The 17756-nt window shown below is 38.9% G+C and overlaps 1 protein-coding gene across 4 annotated transcripts in view; it reads left to right on the top strand.

The window, feature by feature from the left end:
• Nucleotides 1–11156, top strand: part of gabrb3 (gamma-aminobutyric acid type A receptor subunit beta3) — a 63190-nt gene extending 52034 nt beyond the window's left edge. For 2 of the 4 annotated variants that reach the window (XM_035956723.2, XM_023289105.3), the window contains 3 exons: nt 3562–3806; nt 6964–7044; nt 8219–11156. In XM_035956723.2, the coding sequence (XP_035812616.1) occupies nt 3562–3806; nt 6964–7044; nt 8219–8566 (674 nt within the window). In that variant the 3' untranslated portion in view covers nt 8567–11156. The remainder of the gene's footprint in view (nt 1–3561; nt 3807–6963; nt 7045–8218) is intronic. The other 2 variants (XM_035956724.2, XM_023289104.3) reach the window with 1 other exon arrangement.
• Nucleotides 11157–17756: the final 6600 nt, after the last annotated feature.

The raw sequence follows: 17756 nt of genomic DNA, 5'->3' as shown, positions 1-17756 counted from the left end.
ATTGCAGGTCCAAGTTATATAAATTGTTATGTAAATTGTACATTATTGGTGGTGTATTTGTGTTGTATTTGTATTGTAATGTTATAAGTGCAATATTCAAATCACAGAAACTCCATTTTTTGGATGACGCTCAAATTTGTCCAAAAGACCTTTTTAAATGAAGCATCGTAGTGCTACATAGATACCCCAGCCTACGAATCATATTTTCTGGACGAAAGGGAACACGTTTGACCGACAGAATCACCATTCCTGCTAAAACTATGACTCGTATCTCAAATATATAAGTATTCGCAATATAACTTTTTTTTTTTTTTGCATATCCTTCAGCCCTGTCATAGCTTCAGCTGCAAGGAGACAAGGAAGACAAATTACAATATATTTGCAGAAGTAGGAAACTTAAAGCATCATACAGCAATATATCCACTTAGCACCGTGTGTCAAGAGAAAAACTATTCCAAGAAAACATACACCAGCTATTGAAACATTACCTTCACATTGGCACTGACAACTAAATTTTAATGTCGGGCTTTTTTCTGCTACACTTCGCACCTTTTATCTTCCGATTTCGATTTGCAAGTTCTTCTCCTTCCAGTCTTGCAGTTCCCTTAAACCACTAATGCTTAGTCTTTTGCTGCAGTTGCACGCCACATTACTCACACAGGTAGGAAAGGACAGATTAAAAACAGGAAGTATGAAGAGAAGACAGTGGTGGGATGCAGGTGGGAGGTAATGAGGATGTTCTGAATGGATGGAAACTGCAGAAAATCAGACTGTTTTGTTACGCCGGATACGTTGATGACTGATGGCCTCTTTCCCCCCTGAGATGCTGTACAGTTGATGGAACGTTTGCTGTGAAATCATGTCTAGCTCTTAAGATTCACCATGCCGACCTGCAAGGATGACAGGTTGGATGTTTCTGGCCTCCAAAGGATATTTAGTGAACTGAAATTAGTTTGTGGTGACATTTGGATGTATCTGTAGCGCAAAAAAGGATGTTAAGGAGTTTAGTTTTACTTCGTGACATTATTTGATTCAGTAAGTTCTTCACAGATCTACTTCAGACTTTTAACCAGTACGCGGTTAAAGCTGCACCAGTCAGTGTTCTTTTTTGAAGATTCATTTTTGGCTTTACTTTGTTAGCAGCAGTAGAGATAGACATTACATGTGGGGAAACAGAACAGGAGAAGGACATTCAGTAAACTAAGTAGGGGCTCACTGCTGACGGCATTTCCATCCATGTGGTCTGCTCCCCACTCGGTTATCAGGTCGTCCCTCCAGTCACTGTTTTTATATTAACAGTGGGTCAAATAAGTAGGTCCAGTGTAAAATGGGTCACTCAGAGTGATAACCGACAGAGAATCATCACTCGACTCCTCAGTTCCCCTCAGCTCTCCAAATAAAAGTCACGGTTGACTTTTTGGTCTTAAAACTGACCACAACCTTTCCTAAACTTTCATCAAGTTCAGTAGCTAAATAAAACTATAACCAGCAATGCTATAGTCACTCCAAGTAAATATTGTACTGCAAAAAAAAAAACAAAAAACAAACATGCTGTCAGTTAGCATATTACTGATACTTTCCATATCATGTCTGTCACTGGTTACATGTTAATTATGTAACTTGTGCTGATACAAACCAGAATTAACAACTTTGTTTTCTTCAAAATGCATTTTCTGTCACAGTTTGGTCATAAAGAAATACAATTCCTATGAGGCATGTTTGACACAGACAACTTTTTTGTGTGCATTCACTATTTTATGAGGTGGTGAATTTGTGAACTGTTTTCCTCAGTTGGAGAAACAGTTATTTAGTACTGCTTTAAACAACATTCAACTGCTGCAATGGTAAATAAAAATTAGGTTAGTACTTTTCAGTAAATTCCTTGTGAGCAAACATAGTGTGGCGCAAATATTCAAGCGTAGCGTGGTGTTGACTTCCTGCTCAAATTTGACTTTTTTATCATTCTTTGATCAGATAGTTTCCAATTTAATTTAGCTAAATTAGACATTGTATTTATGAAATGTTCAGCCACTTGATTCTAGACAAAAAGATTTGAGAAAATTGGCTACTTTTGTCAAAATGAAACAAGGTTTTTTTAAAATAACGTTTATATTACTCAAAGTAAAAGCTTTTCTTTGCTGTCTCTGTACAACATTCTGTAGTATAGTAAATTACCCCTAGGTAACATTGTGCAAAGCAATACTGTTGAATTCACCTATGAGCAAATAAATATTTGGTTCAAAAACAGCATACTATCACAGTGTTTCCTTCAGCCTGTTCTAGGCAGCTGACTGGTGGAGTAACAGGAGACACAACTGGATCTAATACTCTCTCAGACTTTCCACTGACCTGTGATACTGAAACTAAAATAAGACTCAGTTCACCGCTGGAAAACACCAAACCTCCACTAACTTCATTGATCTCTGCAAGAATAGTTGCCTTAATGGAAATCCTCATCCAGCCTCAGTGCAGTAAAAGGTACTGCCTGCGTTAGAAAGAGCACATTACTGCAGCAATCATTAAATCAGCTGTACGTACACTAACTTAAGGCGAATATAGTAGGTTTCAGGAGGCCTAGTGGACTGTTAGAAGTGGAAGCACCTCCGCAGGGTCAGAACTCTTAAGGAAACTCAGTCCTCTGGTTCATCTGATGTAACGCCTCCTCACTGAGAAGAAAGCTGTCTGAGACACCATGAGATCAATGCAAGTTAGAAAGCTTTTACACTTACTGTGCTGTCCAAATTTAATCACTGTCTGTGTGATGATTTATTACAGGTTTCCATTCTCTCTGCCATTATGGTGGTGTGAATATCCTGAGCAAAACTACATTTGAAAGGATACCCATCAGGCTCAGCAGTGGAAAAACACGTCTAAAGTGGGATGTTAAGAAGTTAAACCGTATATTTATATGGAATCTCTGCAGCTGCATAATTTATGTCGTCTGTGATTTTCACTTCATAATTTGCCCGTCTACTTCAGCCGTTGTAAAGTTGATAGCGGTGCTGCACAGTTTTTCGAGAGGTTTGTTGAGTATCTGTCTCCTCTGGACTCTCAGAGAGTTTAGATTCTTGCTTGTCCCTTTGTTATGCAGAAATCGATGCCTTGTACCCACGGCGCTCTCGACTCCCCCACACACACCATACAGTGAAACATTTTTGTTTTAATTATGTAAGCCTGAATCGACAGAAATAGACGCACCGTCCAGGTTGGTGAGCCATCCAGGAGACACAGAAACAACACAGGCACATTACTGTCGATGGTGTTTATTGCTGGGAGACCGACTACACTGCTGTTTGTTGTGTATCTGCTGAGTTTGTTCACTCAGTGTGTGCTGGGATGAGCATTTTCTGCTTATCCAAGCTAAGAAAATAAAAGCCTACCACGATCCATCCAACAAAGTTGAAGGTTTTTATTTGTTTGGAATTTTTTTTAATTATCAATGATAAAAAGTTACCAGCAGCTGATGAAAATGACTCATACTTAGACCTTGACAGAAAAATAAAATGCTCTACTTTAATTTTAGAGAGTGACAGTGTGGGAATTGATTTTCCTTTCTTCCAGGGATCACCACTGTGCTGACCATGACAACCATCAACACTCATTTGAGAGAGACTCTACCCAAGATCCCCTACGTCAAAGCTATAGACATGTACCTGATGGGCTGCTTCGTGTTCGTCTTCCTGGCTCTGCTGGAATATGCCTTCGTCAACTACATCTTCTTTGGACGAGGTCCTCAGATGCAGAAGAAACTGGCCGAGAAGGCGCAAAAGGCAAATAATGACCGCAATAAGTTTGACGTTCCCAAGGTGAGAATCAGTTCCAAACACCGGGGAGGTGCTGTGTATGTTTTTATAACTAACCGCTGTTCAGCAAATCTTTATTCTAGGGCTGGATGTTAAGGATAGAATTTGTATATAATCAACTTCAGTGCATCCAGTGATTGTATCGACCACATGGATCAATTCTCCATGACCGTGATGGAAATATTTGTAATATTAATTCACAGTTGATCAGTACTTTTAACAAAACTAGTCTTAGAGGTTACTGATTTGTTTTCATTTGTGTGCACAATATAAGTAATTAAAAGTTCCGTAGCAGTTTTAAATCTTCGTTTCCATGTTTGAAATTGCATTGCGTTAAAATTTACAAATTGAAATTAACTTTTTGGCTCATCGGCTGACAAAATCCACCAGTCAAGCATACTAACAATAATTAATTCCCATGTTGTGTTGCATGTACATTTCTTTAAATTCAGATAATGAGGTATTATGTTGAATACAAATCTAAAAAGAGGTCATAGCAATATTAAACAACAGGTAATCAGTGTAGTAACGCTCAAAAAGTCTTGACTTTAAAATTCTACTGAACCTATTTGTTATTAAATGCTAATTAAGCCTCAAATATTTCAGGAAATTTGAAGGTTTTTCCTGAAATTTCCTTACTCTTCTCACTCTTTACCTAACAGTGATAGTTGGCTGTTGTTTGTTGGTTGGGATTATGGTTAGATTATGAGAGTTACACAAAAATAGTCATGGAAACAGAGCAGGTTCTCCGATGAGTACATGTGTGAAAAAATGAATTATTTGTAGATGCTGGTAGCATCCCATACTATAATAAATTTGATTGTAATATTTTTTTAAATTTTTGTTTAGATCAAATGAAAGTGAATATGCAGTTATCAAATCTGTTGTCATTTCGTAAAGTGAGGTTAACCCCCAAGTTGATTTCTGAAATCTGTCTCTGAAGATCGTCAAAACCCAACAGGAGAGATCTATGAGCCAAAACATCATGACCTCCCCCACCTGATAGACTCTTGGTCCTTGTGCCAGCAGCTCCAACCCACCGAGGTCTGGGCTGCTTTTCATTATGCTAATGAATGCTGTTTCGCATCCTCTCTCTCCATGTCATCCAGAAATGTTTCTTCTGTCCATCATGAAGAATTTTCCAAATATTTAGATGCACCTTGAGAAGACAAGGGGATGGATAGCTTCTGGAGAAGCTTTTAACAAGGAAACACAAGCGTAGCCTACCTGTCACATCTTTACTTGAAGCATCTTAGACACAAGGAGACACATCAGTGTGATGAGAAGCACTTCAGGACTCTAGAAGACCTCTGATGTGCAGCTGTTGGTCTCCACTAACAAGACTTGTGCAATAGATCCTGTAAATTCAAGTCCTGTAAATTGGCAATAGCAGCTGCTGTCTGTCAGAGTTGTTCACTAGCATCCTCCAAAACCCCGTCATTGATTTATGGTTTGCCATCACTGTCAGCCAATATTTACCACTGCTGACCTGCAGCACCACTCGATCCTTGCCGTTTCCAAGACGACGTGACCCAGACGTCTGACTGTCACAATTTGTCAAAGTCACTCAGGTCTTCACACCCAAATGAATCATCCACCTCCAATATGGTGACTACGTTAACAAATCAATTCCAGACCTTGACATGCATCAGTGACATGATAATCAACATCATTCTCTCACCTGTGTGGGGTCATAATGTTTTGGCTCATCAGTGTTGTAAACCCATGTTCTAGATGATCTGCTGGCAGGCAGAGCTCCCCCAGCCCCAAAATAAGACAACTACCCTAATATTAAGAAGTCTACAGCAAGGTTGACAGTTTTGAGCTCCGTTGTCACAAAGAGCAACAGTGAAATCTGCTAAAGGTAGGATTATGACAAATATACGTGACTGGATTAGGATGGATCATTTACAAGTCTGACTGATACCAATGTTTATGTTTAGCCTTTCTCAGATTATCTGTTTTGTAATTTTTAAAGATAAAGATAAAGATAAGATAAAGTTCTTTATTTCTCCCCACTCCAGGGGAAATTTACATTGTTACAGCAGTTTTATTTACAATATATACAAGGGTGGCAAAATTTTTAACAGAAAAAATAAAAATAAAAATAAAGTTTAAAAGTGCAAAGATGTGCAGTGCAAGAATGTTATTGGCCAATTATCGCTAAATATATTAAATGCCCTACTTTGACTCTAATGCAGCTTGCTGTCTCTCTCTGTACAGTCACTCTGACGTCTTTGCCAAGTCCCGCCCACAGCACTCTGTGATTGGTTACATTCACGATGACTGAAAGCTATTGTTTACGCAGAAGGACAGATGAGTGCATTTGCAGAGTGGAGCAGCTCCAGTGAGTTGGTGAAGTTGTGTTGGGAAGATGAGGTAGCAGATGTTGCTGAGGTTGTGATAAACAAACACAACTTTCAAAAACTGAGCACAGTACAGCAATCGCCACAAATCAGGAAATTAGGTACTTTCACAGTGGCTAAGGCTATGCTAACAGCTAGTGGCTAAGTTAGGTTACAGCCACAGATTACCCCGAAAAACAAAAAACAATAGCAAATAATGCTTTCAGATATGGGACTTCATGGGAAATGAAAATGGCAAAACAGTGGCAAAATACCGAAACAGAGAAGAACAACAGGTAGAGCTGCAGGAGACAAACTGTTGTTGATCTCAATCAGTCAATCGCATAGTCAACAGAGCAGATCATAGTCACGTCATGTGATGCTCAGACGTCATCACTTGTATTTCTAATGTACATATTTACTTATGGAATCCTTATTAATGATGTAATCTAGTTATAAATGACAGGTCCGCTGCTATCACATGCTGTTAATATCTGAGATTTATTGTGTATCACTTTAAAATATTGGTTGTCTGCCTTTCTTGATTACTTGTAATCAATATCAACATCAGCCCTGAAAAAAACATTTTGATCGATCCTGAGAATGGATGAGTATTTCACAATAATGATGTATTTTCAAACATGGAAACAAAATGAACCCTGGTTCAGTGATTCTGATGAATCACAGATTTTACTGGTGCACACAGAAGGACTCTTCCATCATCCTTCTGTGACTGTGAAGCTCTGTGAGCATCTCAGCTACCACCTGACCAAAGCTCAGATGAAGGAGTTTGTGTTTGTGTTTCTCCCGGCTAGTCCCTTCTGGAAGGAGGCAATTGCAAGTCCTCGTCTCTTAAACAGTCCAATCAGGTACAAGGGCGTCGTCACTCACGACGGGTGAGTGTCTGTCACTGCCTGTAGTGTCACATCTGTGAACCCACCGCTGAAACTTTGCTGCCGCGGTGCAAAGTTTGGCCTCCTCATTTAACCAAGGAACATACTTTTTATCACAGCATCCTCCTCGACAAGCCATTTCTCTGACCACCACCATCGTATGAGTATCCTCCTCTTAACACTGCTTTTCCCTGTGTCGTGTCTCATGTTTTTATTGTTGTGTTTGTGTCTCTTATTGTTCTCTATGTTAAATGTAAACAAACTAGCCATCACTGAGCTTATTGTTAGGTAATTACAGCCTTAGTCCTCAGTGTGCAGATGCAGATTTACTTTGTGCATTTCTAAAGATGAAATTGGTTGATTTAATTATGAATATCTTCACCTTGTCTTAAATGAAGGATGAACCACATGTATCGAACCTCAAATTTAGTATGTTATATTCATATTATTTTCTGCCAAAAAAATCTACTTCCCATATGTATATACAAAAAGTACACTGAGCAACTTGACAGCTTTCTGTGATGCAAAATGATGATTATATGACTTTAATGTTATGTCTGTTTTTTCTTTGATACATGTATAGCTACTTCCAGGAATTTGCTTGAATGAAATATGATTTTATACGTTTTGTTTCCGATGATGTGTGGCTCCTACAAATAATCAGAGGAAGGAGTCGATATCACACGAGGTGGAGGAGGCTTTAATTTATATGTGATCTCTGATGTGGATCTCAGAATGTCCATATTTCATTCTCATATTGTAGAATAAAATCAGATGGCGTCATGAGTTTCCACCAAAGTTGACAGAGAATAAATATTTCCCTTGTCACCTCCTCTCATGCCATGTCACCACGATCCTGTATCACTGTGTTCATCTTGTGCCTCTATTTTTGCCACACAGGTCCAAATGATTTATCTGTTTTTGTGTGGGCAGCGATAGTTGTCATGACATTAGTGTTAGAGCCATCCAGTCCAACCTTGAGCTGATTTGTGAGAAGTGATTTAACTTTGGGACAGAAAAGCTGCTTTTGAAGGCCACTCTCTGTTTCCTCGGCTGTAATCAGTCAGCTGCTGGAGGAGTTCGGCCCCGGGCCCCTGACACTTGCTGCACATGTGTCATCAGTCACCGACGCCTCAGCTTCAGCCCATTTTTAACCGCTGCTGTCTGTCGTTCCTAGGTCGACTCCCAGGGGAACATTTTGCTGACAACCTTGGAGATGCACAACGAGGTGGGAGGGAACGAGATCACAACCACCGTCAGCGAGACTCACAACTCCTCTTCCATGGTGTTCGACAACTCGGGGGTCCAGTACAGGAAGCCGAGTGCACCGCGAGAGTCGGGCCGCCTCAGCTTGGAAAGGAACGCACATCTTAAGAAAACCCGCCTGCGGAGACGATCCTCGCAGCTCAAAATCAAAATCCCCGACCTCACCGACGTGAACGCCATTGACAGATGGTCACGGATTATATTCCCCTTCACCTTCTCCCTCTTCAACCTCATCTACTGGCTTTATTACGTCAATTAACACATTTGTGTTTTTTTAAACCCATCTCTGACTCATTCTGGTTTCTGAATGAGAGCCTTGTTTGTGACGAACCTGACACTGTAACATTTTTTTTAATCAGAGTGACTGCAGACTTTGACACTCAGACGGTGCACAGTCATAGGGATTAATCTACAGAACATGTGTTTTACAAAGACTCGCATGTACAGACAGTAACTCTCTGCTCCAACCCCTGTGAACTCCTGAGACAACGATCTCATGGGTTGAAACACGCACTCTCTGCAGTGTTATATCTCCAGCTGTTTACACTTCTTCACATCAGCTCTTAGATCTGTCCCCAGAACTCCAGAATATAATGTGGTCACATTATTACAGCTTAGTGCGAATGACAAGTATTCATAGTATTACTGCAGCTCTAATCTAGTCCATCAACGTGCACGGGAACATACATGGACAAACACAATGTGTACATCTATGCTAAAATCTGACTTAATGATCTGGAAATGATTTATAATGACTGTGTTTACATGCGCATTAGTGTCCCTATTATGAGGTTTCTCACAGTTTTGATCATATTTAGGATGTGGCATTTACATAAAACAGGGAAAAGTGGTTCTTCATACCCTGTATACGTGATAAATAATATCCTGGTTACTACATGCTTTTAGCGCAGACACCTGTGAGGTTTACAACACAAACCATCAGTTTAATTGACATTCCTGTTATTATTAGCCTAATCTTATTATATATTCTATAATTATTTGACTATGGCGTTTGCCAACACTCATGCAAACACAGTCTATGAAGCCAGACTTGAAGGGGTAGTTCTGATTTCTGGAAAAAACATGCTTATTTGCTTTGTTTTGTGAGAATTAATTGAGAAGATCAATACCCCTCTCATGTCTGTCTCTTAAATCTGGAGCTACAGCCAGCAGCTGGTTAGCTTAGCATAAAGAAACCGCTGAGCAGATTTTCCAAAATCTTGAACTTATCCTTTAATTTGCCTCGGAGTCGATGCCACCGGCTGTTTTCTCACTGTGACCTTGCTCCTGTGATTAACCAAACACTGTGCAACGATGTCAGAAAGTCTTTCAAAGCCCAGTTTTAATCAACAAGTGAATCCATACCAGCATTTTATAAAATCATCATTCGTTGCCTTTACTTAAAGGAATACTTTGGGATTTTTTTTCTCATTAGCTTTCGTTCCAAAAAGAAGATTGATACCACTCTCCTTTCTGTACGCTGAATATCAAGCTAAAGCTAGCAGCGGATTAACTTAACACAATTGGAACCTCTGATGCTAACTAACACATTATATCAACTAGCACGTGTTGAATAGAAGAAAAATTGTGTTTTGAGGTGATTACAAACTACTTTTTTCTTCTCCTCTGCTACACTGGAGACAAATAATATTGAATATATTCAACAAAAAAGTTGTGGTGCAATAATGTTTGAAAACCCCGCAGTGAGCCCTTATGATTCAGTTATGATGAAACTTTATTGGTCCTCATCAGCATTTACATTATTCTGAAAAGCACCACTGTGCATGAATTCTTTTAATTATATTTTAATGCTCATACTTTGTTGTCATTTGAGTCAAATTTATGTAAGTACAAGATCCAAGAACTTCGACCATCACTGAAATTAAAAACAACATTATGCCAAGCCATGGTTATTTATATAGCACTTTTTAAACAAATGTTCAGGTAATCTCTGTTAGAGAAATGAGATAGCTACATATTTACCGAACAACTTTATACATTAAAGACCCTAAAGTAAGAAAGTATGTATGTGAATTTACTGGACCAACCCTATAATTAAAAGGTCTTTGTAAACTGTACAGCTGACATTTCAATAGCCAGGTTAGATATTTCATATTTTAATGCTAAGCTACGCTAACTGTCTGGTAGCTATAACTTGGTATCAAAGTGGTTTCAGTCTTTTCATTTTACTCACAACAACAATGTACATGCATTCAAGTATTTCCAAAATAACATCCTATTTCTTTGTCATTTACAGTGACCCATTTGCTTTTACTTTTTAAAAACATGCAGCCGACAACAAGCGGACAGATTATGTGTCAGTAGAGCTGCAACTAACAAATTTCGCAAATAGTTGATTATCAAAATAGCTGCTGCTTAATTTAAAGGCAACGAATCGGCTGATTGATTAATCGTTGTGGCTCTATGTGGCACATGACATCAGCGCAAACATTCCCAGGCTTTTATTGTAAACTTGTACACTATCTGTTCAGATTACACTATTTCACTGTTGTTGTGCTTTCATGACTGCCATCACGATATTTTACTGAGTTTGTAAAACACATATACAACACAGCAAAACTTTTAAGGCAACTTCCTGTTTCCCTCCAGACTGCATGTTGTGAGAGGGCCGAGTCGTCGCTGCATCTCCAGGTTTCTCGCTCCTCTCTGGGGTTTGATGTACATACTGTAACTCTGCACACGTTCTCTCAGCTCACGTTTACTACATGGCTACACGTTGTCAACAGTGTTTTGCTCAGTGATTTCTGGAACTTGCTGTTTTGTTTTGTTAGTCTTTACACAACATTATAATTTCCTATTTGTGAATGAAAATATAAAACACAAAGTCACAGCTTGTGATTATTTCCTTTCTTTCTAAGAGGTAGAACAAGAGATCCTCCCAGTGAGGAAGGGAGGGATGTAGTATGTCAGAAAAAAAACAACATAAAAAACACAACTGCTGGCAACTCGACACGCACCATCTGCACTGCCTGGTTGAGCGACTTGCAGGCGTGGGAGTGACAACACCTGCCAGAAGTCGACGCCGCTCAGCGACACCCGCGAGCCTGATGGAGCTCAACGTCTCCGACAGAAACGATGCATATCTGATGTCCCAGCAGCACTTTCTCAATGAATGGAAACGCTTTGAAATATTTACTGCACTTGATTTCCCCCATGTTCCTTTAAAATCACTTTAACCCTCCTGTTGTCGTCATTTACGAGCACCAAAAAATGTTTCCTTGTCTGAAAAAAATCCAAAAATTCAGCAAAAAAATTCCCCAATTTTCTGAAAATTTGCAAAACCTTCAGGAAGGAAATTCCAATAATTCCTTAAAAATTTCCCTTAAAAGTTTTTTTTTTTTTAAATCCCCCTAATTTGGCAAGAAAATTCTTGTCAATATTTTCAAAAAATTTGTAAAAATCCTCCAAAAAAATCCTAAAAATATCTAAAGTGATTACAAATTTATTATTTAAGAACATTCACATAAAAATCAACCAAAATCCAGCGAATTTCATTGGATTTTGGTTGATTTTTATGTGAATGTTCTTAAGAAACATTTTTAACATTTTTTTTTCGCCAAAAATATTCAAAGATTTCCCAAAAATGTTGAAAATGTGGACATCAATATATCAATATATGTTTTCCCCACATTTTCAAACTTTAAAACGGGTCAATTTTGACTCGCAGGACGACACGAGGGTTAATGTTGCTTTATTCTACCTACTCTGCAGACGTTTAGGTAACTGGCTGACAAAACATGAGAGTGAACAGGTAAGTCTGTCTAATTTAGCATTTATAAGCAGTAAGCAAAGACTAGTTATGAAGTTCAGATTTGTTTATTTGTCAAACTATGTAGTCAAATGTACTGAATAATAAGAACCAGTCAACTCAGTAGACAAACTACAAACACTGGAGAAACAGAAAATGCAAAATATTGCCAAAAGTGCCAAAAATAGGAAAAATCTAAAGATTTAGAAAAGAATTTGTCTATATGCTTGTGCAGGGTCCAGCCAGCGAGTCTTTGCTGCCCTTTGTAGGAAAACACAGCTAATCCAATGCATCTGCTGTCAAATACAGGTAGAATGTGAGCAGTTAATGTTTTAAATGCTGCACCTAACTATTGTTTTTATTTATTTGCGAGAATATTTCTTTTGATTTACTTTAATTCATTGTACTTTTCTTTTTATAGGTTGCAGCCAGTTGCACTCGTGTTGTTACTGTTTTGTATTTCTTGTTTTGACTGTACCAAACTTGTACTGAACCATGCTCTCAAAACTACGGTACACAGCAAACTACGATTTTTGTGTAACTTTACACTTCTAGTAGATTTGGGCAGACAGTAGAACTGATCCAATCTAGCACCAACCATCAGGGAAAGAAATAATATGAAGTCACCCTGATAATTCCTGCTTCAAAGTTCAAATTTTATGCAATGAAATCATTTCCAAAGCGTAGAGGTACGATAATCAAACATATATTTTTAAAAAAGTTGTTTAGAACAGGGAAGGGAACTTTAACACATTGTTCTTTTCATTAAATCGGTAGTTTTCCAATAGCTTTGCACTGAGATATGACGTGTCCGTGATTACATTTCTTCTTGTGTACTACATGACCATGTGACCAAACAGCACAGTGACTACTGTAACCCTATAAATAAGCCGACTGACTGATTACAAGTTTGTAGACACCTGTGATGCTAATTAGAGGACACACCTTGATTGAACATGTCCCTATGGTCACATTATTTTCAGTCTTTTCTAGGGGTACCATCATTTTTGTCCAGGTCTGTTTCATGAGTTTATTTTTTAAAATAATTCTGTTGAACCACAGTTCAAAAGCAATGTCTGATTTTCACTGGTTAATTTTCATAGAATTTTTATTTATTAATACTTTTGTCAAATTCAAATTATTTCTGTGACCATTGTGGGTTTTAGTTTCATTAACCGAGGGGTACCAACAATTTTGTCCATGTGTGTATTATTCTGGTGTCCACACACTTGTAACAACCATGTAAAACAGAAAAGAAGCTTTGATCTACTGCTGAAAAGTCAGTAGAATCATAAATGTCTGGACAAAAATTCATGCCATTATATGAAATAGTTGTTGATATTCCAAAGTGCTGATGCGGCTAAAAAATCCACCTGAAGTCTACTGTACTTACTGCTCACATTTTATGCTTATTTGCTGTTGCAGTGCAATAAAGTCAGAGCATAAATGATCTGCAGCCGTAGATAAACGAAGCTGGACGAGGTATTTCTCCTGTAGATCCTCGTCAGCAGAAACAGCCACAACAACCACCAGAACGCAGAAACTGTTTTACTGTGTGAGCACCAGCACTGACGAGTCTCAAACGAACAACGCTTGCATCATTTTCATAACCTGTAAGACGACTGTGAGCTCTAATCATTCATTAATCGTCTGCATTCATCATTTAGCTCCACATCCTCTCTCTGCTCCATTATGTTCCCACTAACGTTACTCATTCTAATCTCATTTCTGTCACTGGGCCTGTTTGTTCCTTATTCCCGGCTCGTGTCAGAGCAGTGATCGGTGTACTGGAGGATAAATGGATCGCAGGATTCGGCTGCAGGATAAGCCGGAGCTGCAATAATTCAATCCGCAATCCGCCGCTGATTGATAGCGGTGCACTTCAGACAAATGAACAGCAGGTGTGTGTCTGGCTGTGTGCTGCACATTATGATGATGTGACACACAAGCGGCAGATTTTAGGCCTGAAATTTCTCTCTCCTACATTATGGTGGAGTGTGAGCTGTGCAGCCTGCGGTCGCCTGCTCTGATTAAATGGCTCTGTTCTGGTGACACATGAGATTAATCAAACCACTGGAACTGGTCCGGGCTGAAATGACTCATAATGACTGAATGAAAGTAGGATGTTGTACAGTTAGCAGCGGCCCGTCTCTCCTGAACATGCAGGGGTGTTTTATATGTTAGCCATGTTTCCTTACAGCGGTCATGTGAATTTGAAACAAACTTTAGAAATGTCGAGAATGAAATAAGGCCCGTTTCTCCACACTGTTGAGTGAATAAACTCCATCAGAAGGTGGTGATAAATGCTACATTAGCTGTGTTATTAACCCTCACGTTGTCCTGCAGGTCAAACTGACCCGTTTTAAAATTTGAAAATGTGATCTACGTCATTCTGAGTGGTTCAATCTTCATACAAGATTTCTAGAAAGGACAATGTACCTTCATGAACAGATGTTAACTTGCACTTGTAAAGGCTGTGTCTAGCATGGCAGTCTTAAGTTTCCATTTATTCTTTTTGCAATGAATTCTCTATGATGGACTTCGCTCTTTTATAGATTTATTGAAGGTCTTCTAGAAATACGACAAAATCTGGTGGGTCAAAAATATACACACGGCAATGCTAATATTTGATTAAACTTCCTTCTGGTCATTTTCATCCCAATGAGGTGCTTTTGGTAGCCAGACACAAACTTCTGGTTACATCTTTGACCACAGTTCTTGGCAGAACTGGTGCAGTTCAATTAAATGTGTTGCTTTTCAACGATTCCATCAAATTCATATTGAAAAACTGGAAACTCAAGACTGCAATGAAATACATTGTCTTTACAAGTGTATGAAAACTTTTGTTCATGACTGTAGATATCTTGAATGGAGGGGAATTAAAGATACCTTGAACCAGAATTATGACTAGTCCCAGTTAAACTACAGATATCTGAAACTGAAATTACAACTAGTCATCATTCAGCTGCAAAAATCTGCAGCTGCGTTGTAGATATCTGTAATGACGAACACATGAATGGTAAAGGAGATTGGAATGATATGAAGAACGTCATCGTAGATATCTGAAGTGTTACTGCCGGCTCACTTTCCTTCTTACAGTGTCCATCACTTTCTTTAAATTCAATTTAATCATGTCAAAGTGAGCTGAAAGTGAGTTATAATTAGAAACTGTAACTAACAAACTCCTCCAGCTCTGTTCCCCATAAGCAGACGTCCTTGCTGTTTGTAAGAAGTGACAGTAGCACAAATAACATCTGTTTTTTAAAGTAAACCTTTAAAGCTTTTTGTTCAGACCTTAATTTAAAGCACAGAACAGGCCTTGGGGAAAAAAAACAACAAAAAATCATCAGCCCACTGCAGCACGATGACAATGAAACTGAAATAAAGTTGCCACATGAAAGCGGGCGTTGCTGTATATTCAGAGATGACAACTTTTAGAGAAACAAAAAGCTTCCTGTGTGATAGAATCCCTGAGGATGCTGGACTGTAAATGCGGCGCAACAAACAGCGCTTTGAGGATTTGACTGTATAATTAGGGTTTTTACAGGGAAGCTGTCAGATGGGTGGGTGAGAGAGAGAGAGAGTGTCAGTCGTAAAAAATTATAGATTTGTTCAGTAATTGGCATGTAAATGAGGGATCAGATGGTACAAGACTAGGAGAAGAGAGCGCTACTCGGGGAATCTTAAATGGACAGTGAGATATTTTTAACTGTTAGATCAGAACATAATGCTGGAGATTAAAGAAAACATTGTTGGAATGAAACAAAAAAAAAATCTCACCTCTGTGTCTTCAGATTAAAGATAATGAACCTCGAGGTGTTTGCAATAAAGGAAACAAATCAGACACTTGATTGGGCTTCTTTGGGACGATAATTAGACCGAGGCAATAATACGTTTCTGGGCGTAATGAGACAGACAGTTGGAATATCTGTACAGCCGCACAGGATAATGAATCTAAATGAGTGATATTAAAACTGGAGGCGGCAGAAACAACAACAGCAGCTGCCGTTAGAGACAGAAAATCCCCCCAAAGAGCAGCCGGACAATAACCAGGAGCCAAAGCTGCAGCCACAAATTGGTTCTCCAGGTTCATCAGAGAAGCTCTTCATCAAGCAGCCGAGGAGATTTATCACCAGCAGCCGCTTTCTGCATGTTCACCGGAGTGTTTTACACAGAAAAAGGCAACTTTTTAGAACTCTATAGTTAAAATTTGGCACAACTGCTTCACCAGATTGATCGGTTTTAGATGGAACTCTGCTCGGCCTGCACGCTTTTCTTCTCAGTTGTCTTAGAGTGATTGAAAGGCAGTTTATAAAGTCCAACTGCACAGCTTTGAAAGATCTTATTGTGCATGACTGTATATTTAGGCTCCTTCAGCATACAGCTTTAAATGATGTCCATCAAAAGGAGAATGACACAAACACTTATAATTCCTTTGTCCAATTAATTAATTAATTTTCATGTTCTGTTTTAAAGTAGTGCCACGGTCTTCTTGTTTTTTTCTTGCTTTTCCCCTCACATCTCCTGTGCATCTCTTCCTGTCACCTTTTCTCATTTGTTAACTTCTACATCCACGATTCCTCTCTTGTCTCTTGGAGTCTTCGTTCCTCCCACCTGACATATGAGCAGAGGAGGTGAGGAAGAGATACGTCAATTAAATGTGACACGTGTCACAGCTGCATCATCTGTCTGTGGTTTTGTTTCAACCTGCTGCTGTTTTATGATCTCTGTCAGATGTCACAACAGTGTTCATGACAGCTTACAGTCTTAGTTGCTATTAATTCAATTCATATCGTGACAGGAATAAGATGAGACAGAATTTTATTAATCCCCAAGGAAATTCTTGTGCCAGATGTTGCCAAGAAGAAAATGACACAACATGAGAATAAATGCAGTGAATAATGGAAAAGCGATAATATACAAGTATGATACAATACTAAAAACAAGAAAAGCACTCAGACAGTGCAGTACTCTGCCAAGGCTGCTCAGTCGTTGTATAAAGTCCCGATAGGTCCGCAATGGTTGATCTGTAGTAGCATCGTAATCGTGTGATCGTCAGCAAGCAGCTGATATGGTTACAGTGACGCTGTCGCTACCCTGCAATGATACAGAAATCTGCCCAAATCTGATCACTTGGTCCTTGTGTCATTTCTGACCTTCCCTGAAAATTTCATCCAATCATCATCATTGTGTTTTGAGTAATGTTGTGCACAGACAGACAAACAGACGGATTCACGTACGCCGATCATTACTTAGCTCCGCCGCATTCCTTGGCAGAGTAATAAAAATAAATAAGATAACATGACTAGAATAGAAAAATGGTAAGTAATACATAGTAAGGAATATAATAAGTAATAAATGGTGATGATACTGAATAGAAGGGAAGTAATATTGCAGATTACAGAAATGTTGCACCTGAAAAAAGCAATATTTTATTTATTTCATGTGCAGATGTCGTATTTTTTACTCTGCCAAGGAACACGGCGGAGTTACGTGACAATCGGTGTACGTTTGTCTATGCACAACATTACTCATTATTTGTGTATCGTTAAGAGATAGCGGCATGGCGTCATTCATCTAGACTGCAGCAGGTCTGCACCTGATGTCCCACAACAGCCAGGTCAGATATCACATCTTCTATCTGCTGCAAAAACAGCAGTGCTGTTGTGCTGCAAACTGA

This window comes from Amphiprion ocellaris, chromosome 2, assembly GCF_022539595.1.
Source record: "Amphiprion ocellaris isolate individual 3 ecotype Okinawa chromosome 2, ASM2253959v1, whole genome shotgun sequence".
Lineage (NCBI taxonomy): Eukaryota > Metazoa > Chordata > Actinopteri > Pomacentridae > Amphiprion > Amphiprion ocellaris.
The sequence above is the reverse complement of the archived record's forward strand: the minus strand, read 5'-3'. Positions and strand labels throughout refer to the sequence as shown.